The sequence below is a fragment of the Pagrus pagrus genome, assembly GCF_965226575.1.
Source record: "Pagrus pagrus genome assembly, chromosome: 13".
NCBI classification, from domain to species: domain Eukaryota; kingdom Metazoa; phylum Chordata; class Actinopteri; order Spariformes; family Sparidae; genus Pagrus; species Pagrus pagrus.
Genome location: NC_140197.1, coordinates 8,783,035 through 8,796,252, shown reverse-complemented (window position 1 = coordinate 8,796,252; position 13,218 = coordinate 8,783,035). Strand labels below are relative to the sequence as shown.

The 13,218-nt window shown below is 42.7% G+C and overlaps 1 protein-coding gene across 1 annotated transcript; it reads left to right on the top strand.

The window, feature by feature from the left end:
• Positions 1–3,871: 3,871 nt before the first annotated feature.
• Positions 3,872–12,632, top strand: rad23aa (RAD23 homolog A, nucleotide excision repair protein a). Its single transcript, XM_084370941.1, has 9 exons — positions 3,872–4,136; positions 5,023–5,184; positions 5,351–5,571; positions 6,280–6,323; positions 8,167–8,294; positions 9,253–9,343; positions 11,733–11,863; positions 12,096–12,257; positions 12,375–12,632. Exons 1-9 carry the CDS (start codon positions 4,071–4,073, stop codon positions 12,486–12,488), a joined length of 1,119 nt encoding a protein of 372 aa, XP_084227067.1. The 5' UTR covers positions 3,872–4,070; the 3' UTR covers positions 12,489–12,632.
• Positions 12,633–13,218: the final 586 nt, after the last annotated feature.

The window sequence follows — 13,218 nt, the reverse complement described above, 5'->3', positions numbered from 1 at the left end:
GGTGGCTCGTTGTTAATCTTTAATAGTTCTGTCCTGGAGAATTAACCCAGATGAACACACATTTAGGGCACCATATCCCCACACACACACACATACAAACACTCACACACGCACACACACACACACACACACACACACACACACACACACACCAGACAGACAGATTCACTGTCTCTCGTTCTTCTCCCGCAATCTCTTCCTATTTCCCTCTGTCCCTTAACCTCCCTCCACTTCATGACAATCTCCCATCAGCAGTCCTTCCTCTCTTCCCTCTCTTCCCTCCCTTCCTCTCTCTCTGACATCTTTTCCTCACTTTGCTCAGTCCTTTTTTGGCCTTTCCCTACCTCTTCTCCCCTTTCACAAGATCTAGTCTACAAACCAGGATGATCCCCTTAAGAAAAAGATCAAACCAGTTGGTGAAGAAAATGAAGAAACAAAAAACGACCATGCGGAGGAGAGGAAAGGGGGAAAGAGAAAGGAAAAGAGGTCGAGGAGCAACAGGAAGTAGAGAAACAAGAAAGAGACCGTGCTAAAGTTGGCACTGAGCGATGGTTCAGGGGCTGATCTGATAAAACATTTATGTCGCAATGCTTGGTGGGAGGTTCGACTGATGGTCAGAGCAGTGTATGTGTGCGTTATTGTGCGTGTGTAATTTGGTGATGTCGCAGGTAGGCTATTATTCTGATGGATTAAATCAGATTATTGCAGCACTCTCACCCAGCAGCTGCCCCAGTGTACAGATGCGTATAGACATGAGGATCTGAACATGTCGTGTCCATTCACCGCTGAGCATGCATGTCCAACATGTGAAGGCCCAGAGCTTCATTTCATTCCCCGTCTCTGTCCCTCAATGGGAGCGGTTGCATAAATTTTAGTGAGTGAACTCATTCACCCATCCATCCGCCCGTCTATGATATAATACCACCACTCGCTGTTGACAGTGCTCTCCGTTCTCCTGACAGATCCAGTTAAACAAATAACACATCATCCCAAGCAAACACAACCAGCGACATATTGGATTTCATTATGTAAAAACGTCTCATTTATTCCTCCTGGCTGTCTACTCAGCCTCTCCTTCAGTCATGCTCTGTGCTGATGACAGCAGTGTCGTCTGTCTCTGAGCAGTCCAGCTCTGCCACCTGCTGGTAGTGTAGGAGAACTGCACAGATAAAGTGTGTGTGAGGGAGCTGGGCGCTAACGAGACAGACAGATCTCCTCCAGATGCAGGCTTATAACTGACTGGACTGCATGTTCAAGCAATTCAAGGTGCATTACATACAGAAATTGTAGTGTAACTATAGTAACTAAGTACATTTCCTCACGTACTTTACATTAGTACAAGTTTGAGGTAATTTTCTTTATCTGGATTTTCCATTACTTTATACTTCCTCTACTTTTTACTCCACTATATTTATTTAATACTAGTAACTTTGCAAATTCAAATTATATATACAAAATGTAATCATGTAATACATGATGGTGTATTATTGCTGAAGCTGCCCAGCAAGTAATTCATGAAGTCCCACATTTACAAGCTGCAACATTTACATGTTAACACATGAATGCATCAGTAATTATATTTTATATCCATTAATATATTAATAAATAATACAGCATATAATAAGTATATAGTGATATTATTGCTGTTTTATTTGAGTAATATTTTGAATATTTTACACTAACTAGTTTATTATGAGAATGCTGCAGCGCTGATTTGCTGTGAAGCTCCAGAAATGTTTTGGGAACTACAAAACTTCAACCAACTTTCACTCAACATGAGTGTGAGTAGATAATGACTGAGTTATATCTTTTGGTAGAACTGTTTCCTGAAGTCAAAGACTGGAATACTTCTGATAGGGTGGGTGATAAAGCATAAATGCTGAGCCAGATGTTTGTAGGTCTGGTCTCAAACCTGAAGGACCTCAGCAGCTACAGGCTGGTGGCACTGACAAAGCACCTGATGAAGACCCTGGAGAGGCTGGTCCTTGTCCATCACTGCCCCCTGGTGAGCCCATCAATGCACCTGCTTCAGTTCGCCTATCAGCCTGGCATCAGGGTGGATGATGCCGTCATCTTCCATCTACACAGAGCTCTCTCTCACCTGGAAAAGCCTGCACTGTGAGAATCATGGTCTTCCGTGCTTTCAATACCCTACAGCCTGTTCATCTGAGGGATAAGATGGAGCACTCAGGGGTGGACCACCACCTATCATCCTTGACAACCTCACCAACCGACTTCTTAACTTAATCAATGCTCTCTATTTTTGCTATCACCTCTGCTGCTGTTCTAATGCAAATGTCCCTGCTGTGGGACTAATAAAGGATGATCCTATCTAATCTTATCTGCTGATGTCGTCAGTCAGTGGTTAAGACAGGTAAGAATCATAGTGGTTGGTTTGATTTGAAGCTCTTATTTGCTTTCTTTCCAACAGGTAGAGAAGATTATACAGCAAGCAGCCAGTTATCTTAGCTTAAGATTAAGACTGGGGGAAACACCTAGCCTCAAGGTCAAGAGTTTAAGGAGTTACTGGTCTCAGCCAAGAGATAGCTCAGCACATAACCCCCATCAAACATCAACCTGACATTGTTTTTTATTGTTTTGTGAACAAATTAAAAGAACAACATTTTGTACCTCTGAACAGAGCAAGCCGTTCTAGCACTCTTTGTGCTCAGCCAAGTTAAGCAGTTTTAACCATGTATTTACCAGACAGAGCTGCATCGATCGTCTTGTTCAAACTCTTGGCACGGGTAGAAATGAACTCTTCCTGTAAACAGGCCTACGTGCATCATACAGACATCTTTCTTGAAGACATCGGGTTGTGGTCATCAGACTGTGCTCCTCCCTCAGGGGAACACAGCCTGAATCACTCCTTCCTACCTTGGGCACAATACATACTTCCCATTACTTTATTTAATTCAAAGTGCACCATGCAGCACCCTCAGAAAATCCCAAAATGGAACAAAAATGTAGTCCATGTCCATGGTGAGAACTAGTGTTCTCACCATGGACATGTTCAAAATCTCAGTTCATGCTCTCTCAGCGATTTTTTTTGGATAGTGGTTATATGATTAACATCCTATATAACTCTGTATCAGAGTAGTCCCTAAAATGCACTGACATGCTTTTGTCTAAAGCTACATAAAAATGAGGTACAGCCCGAGCTACAGTAGATCTGTAGTAGCCTTTGAGAATGCCTTAACGCTCAGTTCCTCGTTCCACCTGACTCAAGTGCCACAAGGCTTGCAGGTGCATGAACTATCACATGACCCTGAACTCCAAAAACGTTGGGACGCTGTGTAAAACGTAGACATAAACAGAATGCTAAGTGAGCTGTCAGCTCCAGGGTAAGAAATCGTTCACACTGGAACATTCCAAAGAGCGCTAACTCCAACTTTAGCCTAGGCTTGCTTAGCCCTAGGCTGAGGATAGCCCTTTTCACGCGCAGATTGTTAACCCAGGGTCAACCTAAACCCAGGGCTATACAATCCATACTGCACTTCCACTATCCCTGGGTTAAGCATGCAAGTGATGCTATGATGAACATCCTCATGTGTAATGAATGTAACTAGTCTGTTTACCTCAGCCCCATTTCACACTGAATTGTTTTGGCAGAAACCCAGAATTAACTTATAGATAGATAGATAGCTAGATATATAGGTAGATAGATAGATAGATAACCTTATTAATCCCCAAGGGGAAATTAGGTTATCATAGCAGCAGGTACATTACTGGTCATAATGTGAGATGTTTGGATTTGTAATATATGATAATCAATAATCAGTGGTTAATTCTCTGTACGGGCCTAAAAGTCAAACATCTCGCATGTTGAGGCACTTTGCTGCCACAGTCGCGTGCAGCACGAGATCTCGTAGCTTCCAGCGGAGCTCTTCTCGCCGCACCACCAACTTGTCACCAAAGATGGCGATTTGCTGAGTGCTCATGGATACACACATTTCTCGGCTAGTTGTTATCTTACCAGAAACGCCAACTTTAAAAACAAATTAACTGCTTCGGCGAGCAACTGTTTCTCCATCTGAAGCACATCTGACTCCGCGTCAGCCTCCGCCACCATGCAGATCACGCTCAAAACACTGCAACAGCAGACTATTCAAATTGAGATAGACCCCGAACAAACGGTGAGTGGCTATTAGCTAACTTGCTAACTTTAGCTAACAGTACTAGCTGTGGGACATATGTTTTAACTTTGCGTGTGGACTTGCCATTTTTGCTTGATATTTTCAGTCACAGAACAATGAATGTAGTTTCAGCCAAGGGTGCTCTCTAACCGCACGCGTTAGCTTGTTTGCCAGCCTACATGAAGCGGGTGCTAAACAACGCGAAACCTCACTAGCAAAACGTTAGCCAGTTAGCTAGCTGAGCAGCCCGTCAACAAAGTCATCGCGACGCGACTAAAAACGAATTTCTCATCGTTTCTAGTTTGTGTCGTGATTGCTTTGCTACTACTGCTTCTTAGCAATACCTAATGTGATTTTTAATGTAATGCCGCAACTTCTGTGGTGAACCTAAGCTGCCCAAGACGCTATGACGGCTAATGCTAACACGTATGACACTGCCAATTACGATTAGCCTTATTGGTAACGTACTAAGAAGCTGGCTAAGTTTGTTAGCATGTATACATTTTTAACATGCAGCTAGCAAGGCCAGCGTAACGCGAACACAAGGCTGGGTTACTCAACTTATTTCACGCAATACTTACGTTCCTCACGGTACATATCTCTTAGAGATAATTCACTTTCATCTGTGTTAGAGTAAGCACTGTAATGCTGTGTAATAGACTGAATCTGAAAGAGTAACTCTTCTTACCTTTGCAAGTCAGCTATGATGCCTGTTAATGACATTGTCATTGGTCAATCTATTAGTACATGGTAGAAAATAGATGTCCTGTGACTTGAAGGTCAGAAATCAAAGAGGTGAATGAAAGACTTGAATAATAACTTGTAGAAATGAAAAAGATCATTAGGAAGTTCTAACATGTGGATGGTTGGTCTCTGTTTTTTTTAGGTGAAGGCCTTGAAAGAGAAGATAGAAGCAGAAAGAGGAAAAGACAACTTTCCTGTATCTGGGCAGAAGCTCATATATGCTGGAAAAATCCTGCAAGATGACACACCTATTAAGGAGTACAAAATTGATGAGAAGAATTTTGTTGTAGTAATGGTGTCCAAGGTGAGCTCTTTTGTTATAATCGCAGATGACATTGGCTTTTTGTGCCGTTTTGTTGTTTTATTTTAACATTCACTTCTCAGCTGATCTCCTTATCAACAATCGCAGAAGTTAATTTGAGTGTTAAGGCACTCGTCTGACAGCACCTTCTTTTTCGAACTGTCAAAAGTCTAAGCCTGCAGCTGCCGCCTCGCCTCCAGCCTCAGAAGCCCCCAAGCCCCCTGTACAGGACTCTGGCTCCACGTCAACAGCTGTCCCGGCTGCAACCCCAGCTTCAGCTTCAGCTTCAGCCCCGGCCCCGACCCCCGCCCCCGCAGCTGCCCCCACTCCCTCCGAGGAGGCCAAAGAGGAGCCAAGTGCCGCAGCCACAGAACCACAACAGCCAGCCAGGTAGAGCCACATTCAAATCCTTGCTGGCGTAATGCAGAGAGTCGGGGAGTAGGACTTGGAAAATTAATGAACAAGTGATATTCGTATGAATTGTAGGGTTTGGTCGTCAATGTGACATGGGCCCCCCACAAAACATATAATGTCCTGGCACTGCGCCCAAATGTACCCTACAAGTTCTGGTGTTTTTATGTTTTTATATTTAAAGAAAGAGCGAGTGGCTCACCAACAGATTTATAAATCTGTCTGTAGATAAATGAGCTGTAACTAAGGTTGTTTTACAACCTGAGTTGTTAGAAGTGACTTTTGAATATTACCAGAACTGGAAAACTACACAGCAGAGCAGGTTACGGAAATCATAATCATGTTTGAATGTAGTTTGTATAATTATTTGGTTAATTCAAATATACGATGAACATGGCTGTTCAGCCTTGCCGCTTTTCCAGTAATAACATTTGATTGCCCGGTCGTGCATGCAGCCCCGCTATACAGGTGCACCATGCTGTTTCACTAGTCGTGCTTTTCCAAGGCAAAGATGTGTGTGATGTGCCAAGTATTTTCATGACAACACAAGTAATCTGTAGCATGTAATTGTATAGATTTGATTCTTAATTTCTAAATGAATTTGTCGACACTGTCTGCTGCTTTCCTTTTTACCTTGGAGCCACACAAATGTTTGTCTGATTTTCCTCTTCACCTTTGTGTTTGCAGCTCCAGCGGCGCGGGTCAGGGCTTGGATGCCTCCTCAGCGCTTGGTAGGTAACGGATGGCTTCTTGCCAGACGCGCATCATATGCTGTACAAATGCTGTGTGGCTGTAACCGTCTCAGTGCTGCAGTTTGGATATATTTACTCACTTTTAACCTAAGTTGTACAATTGACAGTGTGGTCAGTGGTTTCATATTACAGCAGTGATGTTTCTTGGGTATATCAGAGGTTATACTTGCTGTGCCAGAAATGGTGACTGCTATGAGTCAGTGACTTTACAGGCTGCAGTGCAATACATACTGCTCCTATATTTAGGCTGTGACAAAAGTGAGACATCCCTTATTGTGGTGCCGCAGAGAGGACTGGGGATTCCCCATTGGTCCACACATAGATTCTGTACATATTACAGAATGTTTAAGTGCAGGAGTCATGCCTTTATTAAAGTCCATATTCCTGATGGGCTTTTGACTGTGTATGATTTAAGGGTTTAGACTCAGTTCTTTGTTATTTTTGTGTTTGTCTGATCTTAACATCACTGGTGATTTAATCCTTAGTTCTATTATATAAACTACATGGTTGAAGGAATACTCTTCTAGTAATCCATTATAAGTATTAAGTATTATACTACTATTGAAATGTGAACTCAGTCACTGCCAAAAATGGGAACTGTTCATAAAAAACCAACATGTACCACTTTTCTACAGCGAGCTGCAGTGGCTTCCGTCTCAGGACAAAAGTGCCAAAGGAATAATAAAGAATGTAAATACACAATGCAGAGTTTTAACCATTGACACATAGAGATGTTCCAATACCTGTGCTTCGGGAATCAGCGAGTACCTATCTGATACCAGTGTGTGTAAAAAAACAAAGAACAAATGAAGACATGTAGGAATGAACCTTAAAAAACCTTTCAAGCACAGTCACTTTTTAATTAGAACAGTTTAAAGCAGTAGTGCAACAGCAATTTAAATAAATCCAGGAATAAATAATTCCCTTAAAACTTACTTATGGAACTCCTTTGATTGTAGCACCACACTTTGAAGGGTAAATGTTGATGCCGATACGGTGTCCACCCGGTGTGCAGATTCAGCAAAGACATGGGGCACACGTCGGAGGTCTAAACGTCAGTAGTAAAGCTGATTGCCTGCACGTCTTTCGGCCTAAATGAAATGTCATAAAATTTGGGGAGAGCAGTTTCGTCGTGCCCTTTCGCGTGATGCGTCTTCAAATGCTTTATAAGGTTGCTGGTGTTGAAATTGGCAACACTCGGGCTACTCCTCCAAATTACAGCCTTGTATACTGAACATGTCGCTGTGTCACTGGTGGGGTTATCCAGATGAAATATTTCCAAATGGCTAACGTGTTGCTAGCTCCAATCTGACTCATGAAATCAACTTCTTCTGCACTGCTCTAAAAACAGTAGTTGCCAGGGACAGCACAGCGCAACTTCCTGGTTTGGCTTTTAGAGCGGCAAAGAAAAATTGATTTCTGGTGTGTAATGTTAAACAGAGCTAACGGAGCTAACTGGGAAGTAGCAGGTTCCTGTTTCTAATTTATCTGGTATCGGATTGGTCACATACTCACCGATATCTACAATTTCGGCAGTGTCGGCAGCATTTCTGGTACAGATATCAGAATTGGAACAACTCTATTGACACATACGAGTATTTGATGGTCAAATGAAAGATTTTAGGTCAACTAATGCTACATTGAAAACAGGATTTTCGAGAAATCTATATAAAAGTCCTTCTTACAAGAGGAATAATTAGAAAAACATTTTATGGTTGATTTTTATATTCCTGTTGCTCTTCATGCATGAAGGTGTAAATTTGCAAATATACAGCATAAAGTAGTAACATGGTCATCTGTGTGTTTTGTGTTGTGTTTTCAGTGACTGGAGCTGAATATGAGGCCATGCTGAAAGAGATCATGTCTATGGGCTACGAAAGGGAGAGAGTGGTGGCTGCACTACGGGCCAGTTTCAACAACCCCCACAGAGCTGTGGAGTACCTTCTCACTGTGAGTCCCACATAAGCAAAATGATATTGGTTCCATCTGAAAAGCACTTGTACCTAAACATAAAGTTAGGTCAAGAACTCATTTTCTACCTAAAATATGCACACAGCTCCATTATCAGCATCAGACGAACAGCTCTTTCCCTTCCTGGCATTTTTAAGATTTGCTACGTAAAATATTACGAGCGTTGTGCCTACTGACCATCATGCCAGTCAGAAATAAACACATACTTTCCTACCCAGAAATACAAAAAAAGACTTTGACGTAGCCTACGCTCTTCTCTCTCCAGCACAGTTCCTCTCGCATCTCACAGAGGACCCGCTCCCACCACTCAGCTTTGTGTGTGTGCTGCTTTTACTTCGGAGAGGTCACATTTTGGGAATAGGATGGCTAACTAGGCTGGAAAAAAAACCTGATGAACATGATGTCAATCAGTTTGAGCAGCTTCCTGATACAGTTTCAGTGTAAATAATCTATGGCACGCTCTGTTCTTCTTAAGCTTTGTTCTGCACACAGTGAGGGAAATTCATATCATGCACTCCACCCTCAGTGTAGTCTCTAAAATGACTAATTCCCATAAAGTTCAATCAAAACCTGCCTAAAGCACAAAAAGTGAGAGCTTTTTTTAATTGCATCAATTGCCATTACATTATCCCTCTTTAGTTTTGGCTAAGTGCATCAAATAAACTAGCAACAGACTGTGTGCTATTTTGAGATTACTGAAGCCTTCACAAGGCAGTTGTCCACTATGATGGACAGTCCTGCAGAGCCAGACTAAATAAAATGTGTGAGTGTTTTCAAAGTCAATGTTTTGAGTTGTAATTAACAGCTAATAGTTACCAAATGATCATTTGGCGAACTCTAATGGCCCTCGCTGTTTTGATCTCTACACGTTCTTTGGCAGCAGGCAAGGAGTGTGTGTTTGTGTGTGTGATTGACAGTGGTATTGTTGTGTTTCCAGGGTATTCCTAGCAGCCCAGTCCAGGAGAGTAATCCTCCAGCACAGGCTCCCGCATCTGGACCCACAGAAGCCCCGGCATCTCTAGCAGAGGGTGAGGCATGCAGCTCATTTTGGTCCAAAAATACACGCAGGCGACATTTGTGTCTCTCTCTGCTGCATAAGAAATTAAAAAATAGTCCTAGTGGGGTATTATGGTGGATTTGAAATCTGCCTTTAAATCTCTTATAGCTGTAATGTGTGAATTGAAAAAAATCCCAAATGTATAGAACTCATAGCCTCAAGTGGCATCCATGCGTGAAAGAGAGCACATAGAGGTGACTCGTACAACCGTTGTCAAAAATCTGATCATTTCAAGCTTAATAGCTACAATAATTAAACGTCGTACTTAAGGCTTACTGGTTGGTGACTCATTGTATGACTCATTAGTCAGTGAATGTTTTTCTACCGTGGCCATGAGTCAGTTGTTGTTTAACTTGTTGCCACCACCTTTGTTGAAATGTCATCATCCAGTGAAGAATTGTTGTGGCCTTTCTCTGAGTGGATAAGGTCATTAGGCAAAGATTAGACGATTACTTGATATTAGTAATAGGGCCAGGACTTTAACGCGTTAATTAAGATTAATTAATTACACAAAAATTAACGCGTTAAAAAAATTAATGCATTTTAATCGCACTTATTTTTGCACCGCGGAACGTTTCTCACTGGATGAGTTTCAGGCGTACCGATTATACTGGAGCATTATTTAACAAGTTAAAAAGCCGCCGACACTGATCACTGCCCATGGATGTATAAAGTTTTGATGTAGCCTGAACGCAGCTCAAACCGACCCGGTGACTCAGCACTGCGACCAAGCTTTGATAAACACACCGGATCCGTGCCGGTTTACAGTATCCTCCCGTAGTTTAGCCGGTCGCTACTGTTTAAAAAGCGCTCGTCGCAGTGGAGCTGAGAACAGCGGAGTTTCCTCTGCTGCAGCTGAACAGCTGACATGTGGTCAAGACGTAGGTAGCCTACAGACCTGTCACTGTCTCACGGTGCACATCACACAGGGAAAACATAGAGCTGCCTGTGTTTTATTAATGTTTACATCAGGCTGAGTTCAACAAATCAGTTTATACTACTGTGATTTAAGTAGGCTAGTTAAATACAGTAATCATCATAGTGTAGTGGCAGGAAAGACCATTTACCAAATAATGTGTTACTTAAACATTTTTCATTGTGCTGTGCTCTAAAAATAAACTAACAAACTAGTGTAGAGTCCTGTATAAGGAATGTTCAGCTTAAATTTCCCCTTAAATTTAGGTTCTCAGGAAAATCGCATCTTATCAGGTAATTGTTAATCGATCGATAAGGTCCATCAACTGACGAATAATGAATTAATCGATAATTTGCATCCCTAGTCTGTTGGTCTTGGTTAAGTACCACCTTGAAAAAAAATAAACAATGTTTTGTTGCTTAAGCTTATGTATTCAGTCATTATTCAATGGTATACTAAAACCCATATGAAAAAAATTGCTTCTCACTGTTCTCAGGTCAAATATTTATATGCGATTAAAAATGCGATTAATTTCGATTAATTAATTACAAAGCCTCTAATTAATTAGATTAATTTTTTTAATCGAGTCCCGGCCCTAATTAGTAAATGAGTATCAGTGAATTTCCAGCAAAAATGTGAAACAGTTGTGGAATTTCGGCTCACTAGACCGTTGAGGAGAGATGAAGAAAACTCAGACACCGCTGATTTACGTTGAAGTAGTTTGTAAAACATGGCCATGGAGGAACAAAATAACAGCACAACTGTATGCACAGTGCGTCGCCATGTTTATCCTCCCGAGTCTCCCCAATGTTCAGATTATATCTACAGCTCAGAAAGCATCCCTCCCATACACGTTTATCTGTTTAACAACAAAGAAGGGAAAAGTTACTGCAGAGCTTCTCACCTCTGGCCAAGTGAGGAATAGAAAGAAAATGCGTAGTCAGTAAGTCTGCTACCCTAGATGGATCGAAGGCCATCCTAAGAGTTTACACAAACAACAGTTTTGGTTTGTCAGGAATTTGTTCTGTAGACATATCTACAGCAGCCTCCAGCTGCTAAGTTTGCAAAGGCCATGAGAGATATAAACTCATAGATCAGATGCCACTACGCCCTCATCCATACCTTATCGGGCCTAACGTTTATACAGGGTACATACGACATCCTATCTTGTCTTCTAAATTGAATATTTGGAGGTCTTTGACTGCTGGTCGGACCAAACAAGACATTTGCGGGCCCGCACAGAGCACTGCTGAAACCACAGGGTAGGTTTGGATGAACTGGAAACGCACATTAAGCTCAGTCTGGTCGTGGATCTTCACAGTGGAAGGGAACAAAATTAGTGTTTGCATGGCAAGGTGTTGATGACTAGATATTGATACATTTTCCCTCATATGATTGATCGTTTGCTGTCCCGCTAATGGTTGTTAATGTTGTACGTCACTAGGAGAGAACCCACTTGCATTCCTGCGGACCCAGCCCCAGTTTCTGCACATGAGACAGGCCATCCAGCAGAACCCGGCTTTGCTACCAGCTCTCCTCCAGCAACTAGGCCGGGAGAATCCTCAACTTCTACAGGTAACCAACTCTGTATACTCGCACCAAGAACTCTATACATGCACACATGAGATTAATGTTAAGTGTTTGGTGTTCATTAATAATCCTGTTTCTCATTTCTGTGGAATGTCTTTGTAGCCACAAGGCAAGCCCAGCTGCATTCAGATGAAGTTTTGTTCATTCATTTGATGGATCGTTACAAGTTTCAGATGATAACCACTCCTCTTCCTTCACATCTGTTCCTCTTCTGCAGCAAATCAGTCAGCACCAGGAGCTGTTCATCCAGATGTTAAACGAGCCAGTGGGAGAGGGGGGAGATCCGCCGGAGGTTGGAGAGTTGGGGGCAGCGGGGGAGGAGGGCGCACCTGTCAACTATATCCAGGTTACACCTCAGGAGAAGGAAGCCATTGAAAGGGTGAGTGATGAGTAAATGATGCAAATGTGTTTTTTCTGTTGTTAAATTAGAAATGAGGCACAGAATGTTTTTAAAGCCTTATTTTCTATCTCATTCTTTTTTCTCCCTGTCTAACAGTTAAAAGCATTGGGTTTCCCTGAGGCTCTGGTGATCCAGGCCTACTTTGCCTGTGAGAAGAACGAGAACCTGGCAGCCAACTTTCTCCTCAACCAGCTACTGGAAGATGACTGAACAGCGGAGATCACTGCCTTCGTGTCCCCCCCTCCTACCCCTCCTCTCTTCAGCTCAGCATAAAGACTGCACCCCCAAAATTTACTGTACAGCTACCAACCTCAGCTCAACCCAACAGGAGGGGAGGGGAGGGGAGAGCCAGCAGGGGGGTGCGGGGCGGGGGTGGAACGGGATGGGGAGACGGGGTGGGTTAGGTTACGGTGGGGTTGCACGCTTAAAAGTACACAAAGTGGAGGTTGTGTGCAGGAAGGTCAGACTTGGATTATCGGAGGTCGGGGTGAAAACGTGTGGAAGAAATGATAAAACCCACGTGAATTCCAATGGAATGTGTGGGGTTTGTCTGGGGGAGATCTTTAATTTGATTTTAGACGCGCTTTGTGAACATTAGGGAGGGGGGGAGGGGGGCAGAGGGCGGAAGGGTTTGCGATAAGAGTGAGTGCTTGTGTGTGAGTACATGTCTGTGTGCCTGTGCAGATGGATGCGATACAGTTAAGCTGAAAAAGTAATCAATTTGCATTCTCTAAGTTTGTTAATGCTGTAGCGGGATTGTATGGAAGCACATTCTCCTCACTGCACTTCAACAACATTATCAGTGTGTGTAACTGCTTGTATGTACCTGTGTAAGGCTCATGTACGTACATTCAGGAGTGGAATTGGCAGAGGTAGACTGGACCGTGCTGCCCTTTGTATGTGTCTGTTTGGGGGGAAAAATGGGAACTAAACTGACAAA

Bases quoted from the DNA above. Each gene is read 5' to 3' on its own strand.
- rad23aa (XM_084370941.1), top strand. From the start codon at position 4,071: ATGCAGATCACGCTCAAAACACTGCAACAGCAGACTATTCAAATTGAG. The intron at 5,572-6,279 runs GTAGAGCCACAT...TTGTGTTTGCAG, and splicing joins GAACCACAACAGCCAGCCAG to CTCCAGCGGCGCGGGTCAGG. The intron at 9,344-11,732 runs GTGAGGCATGCA...GTACGTCACTAG, and splicing joins CCCGGCATCTCTAGCAGAGG to GAGAGAACCCACTTGCATTC.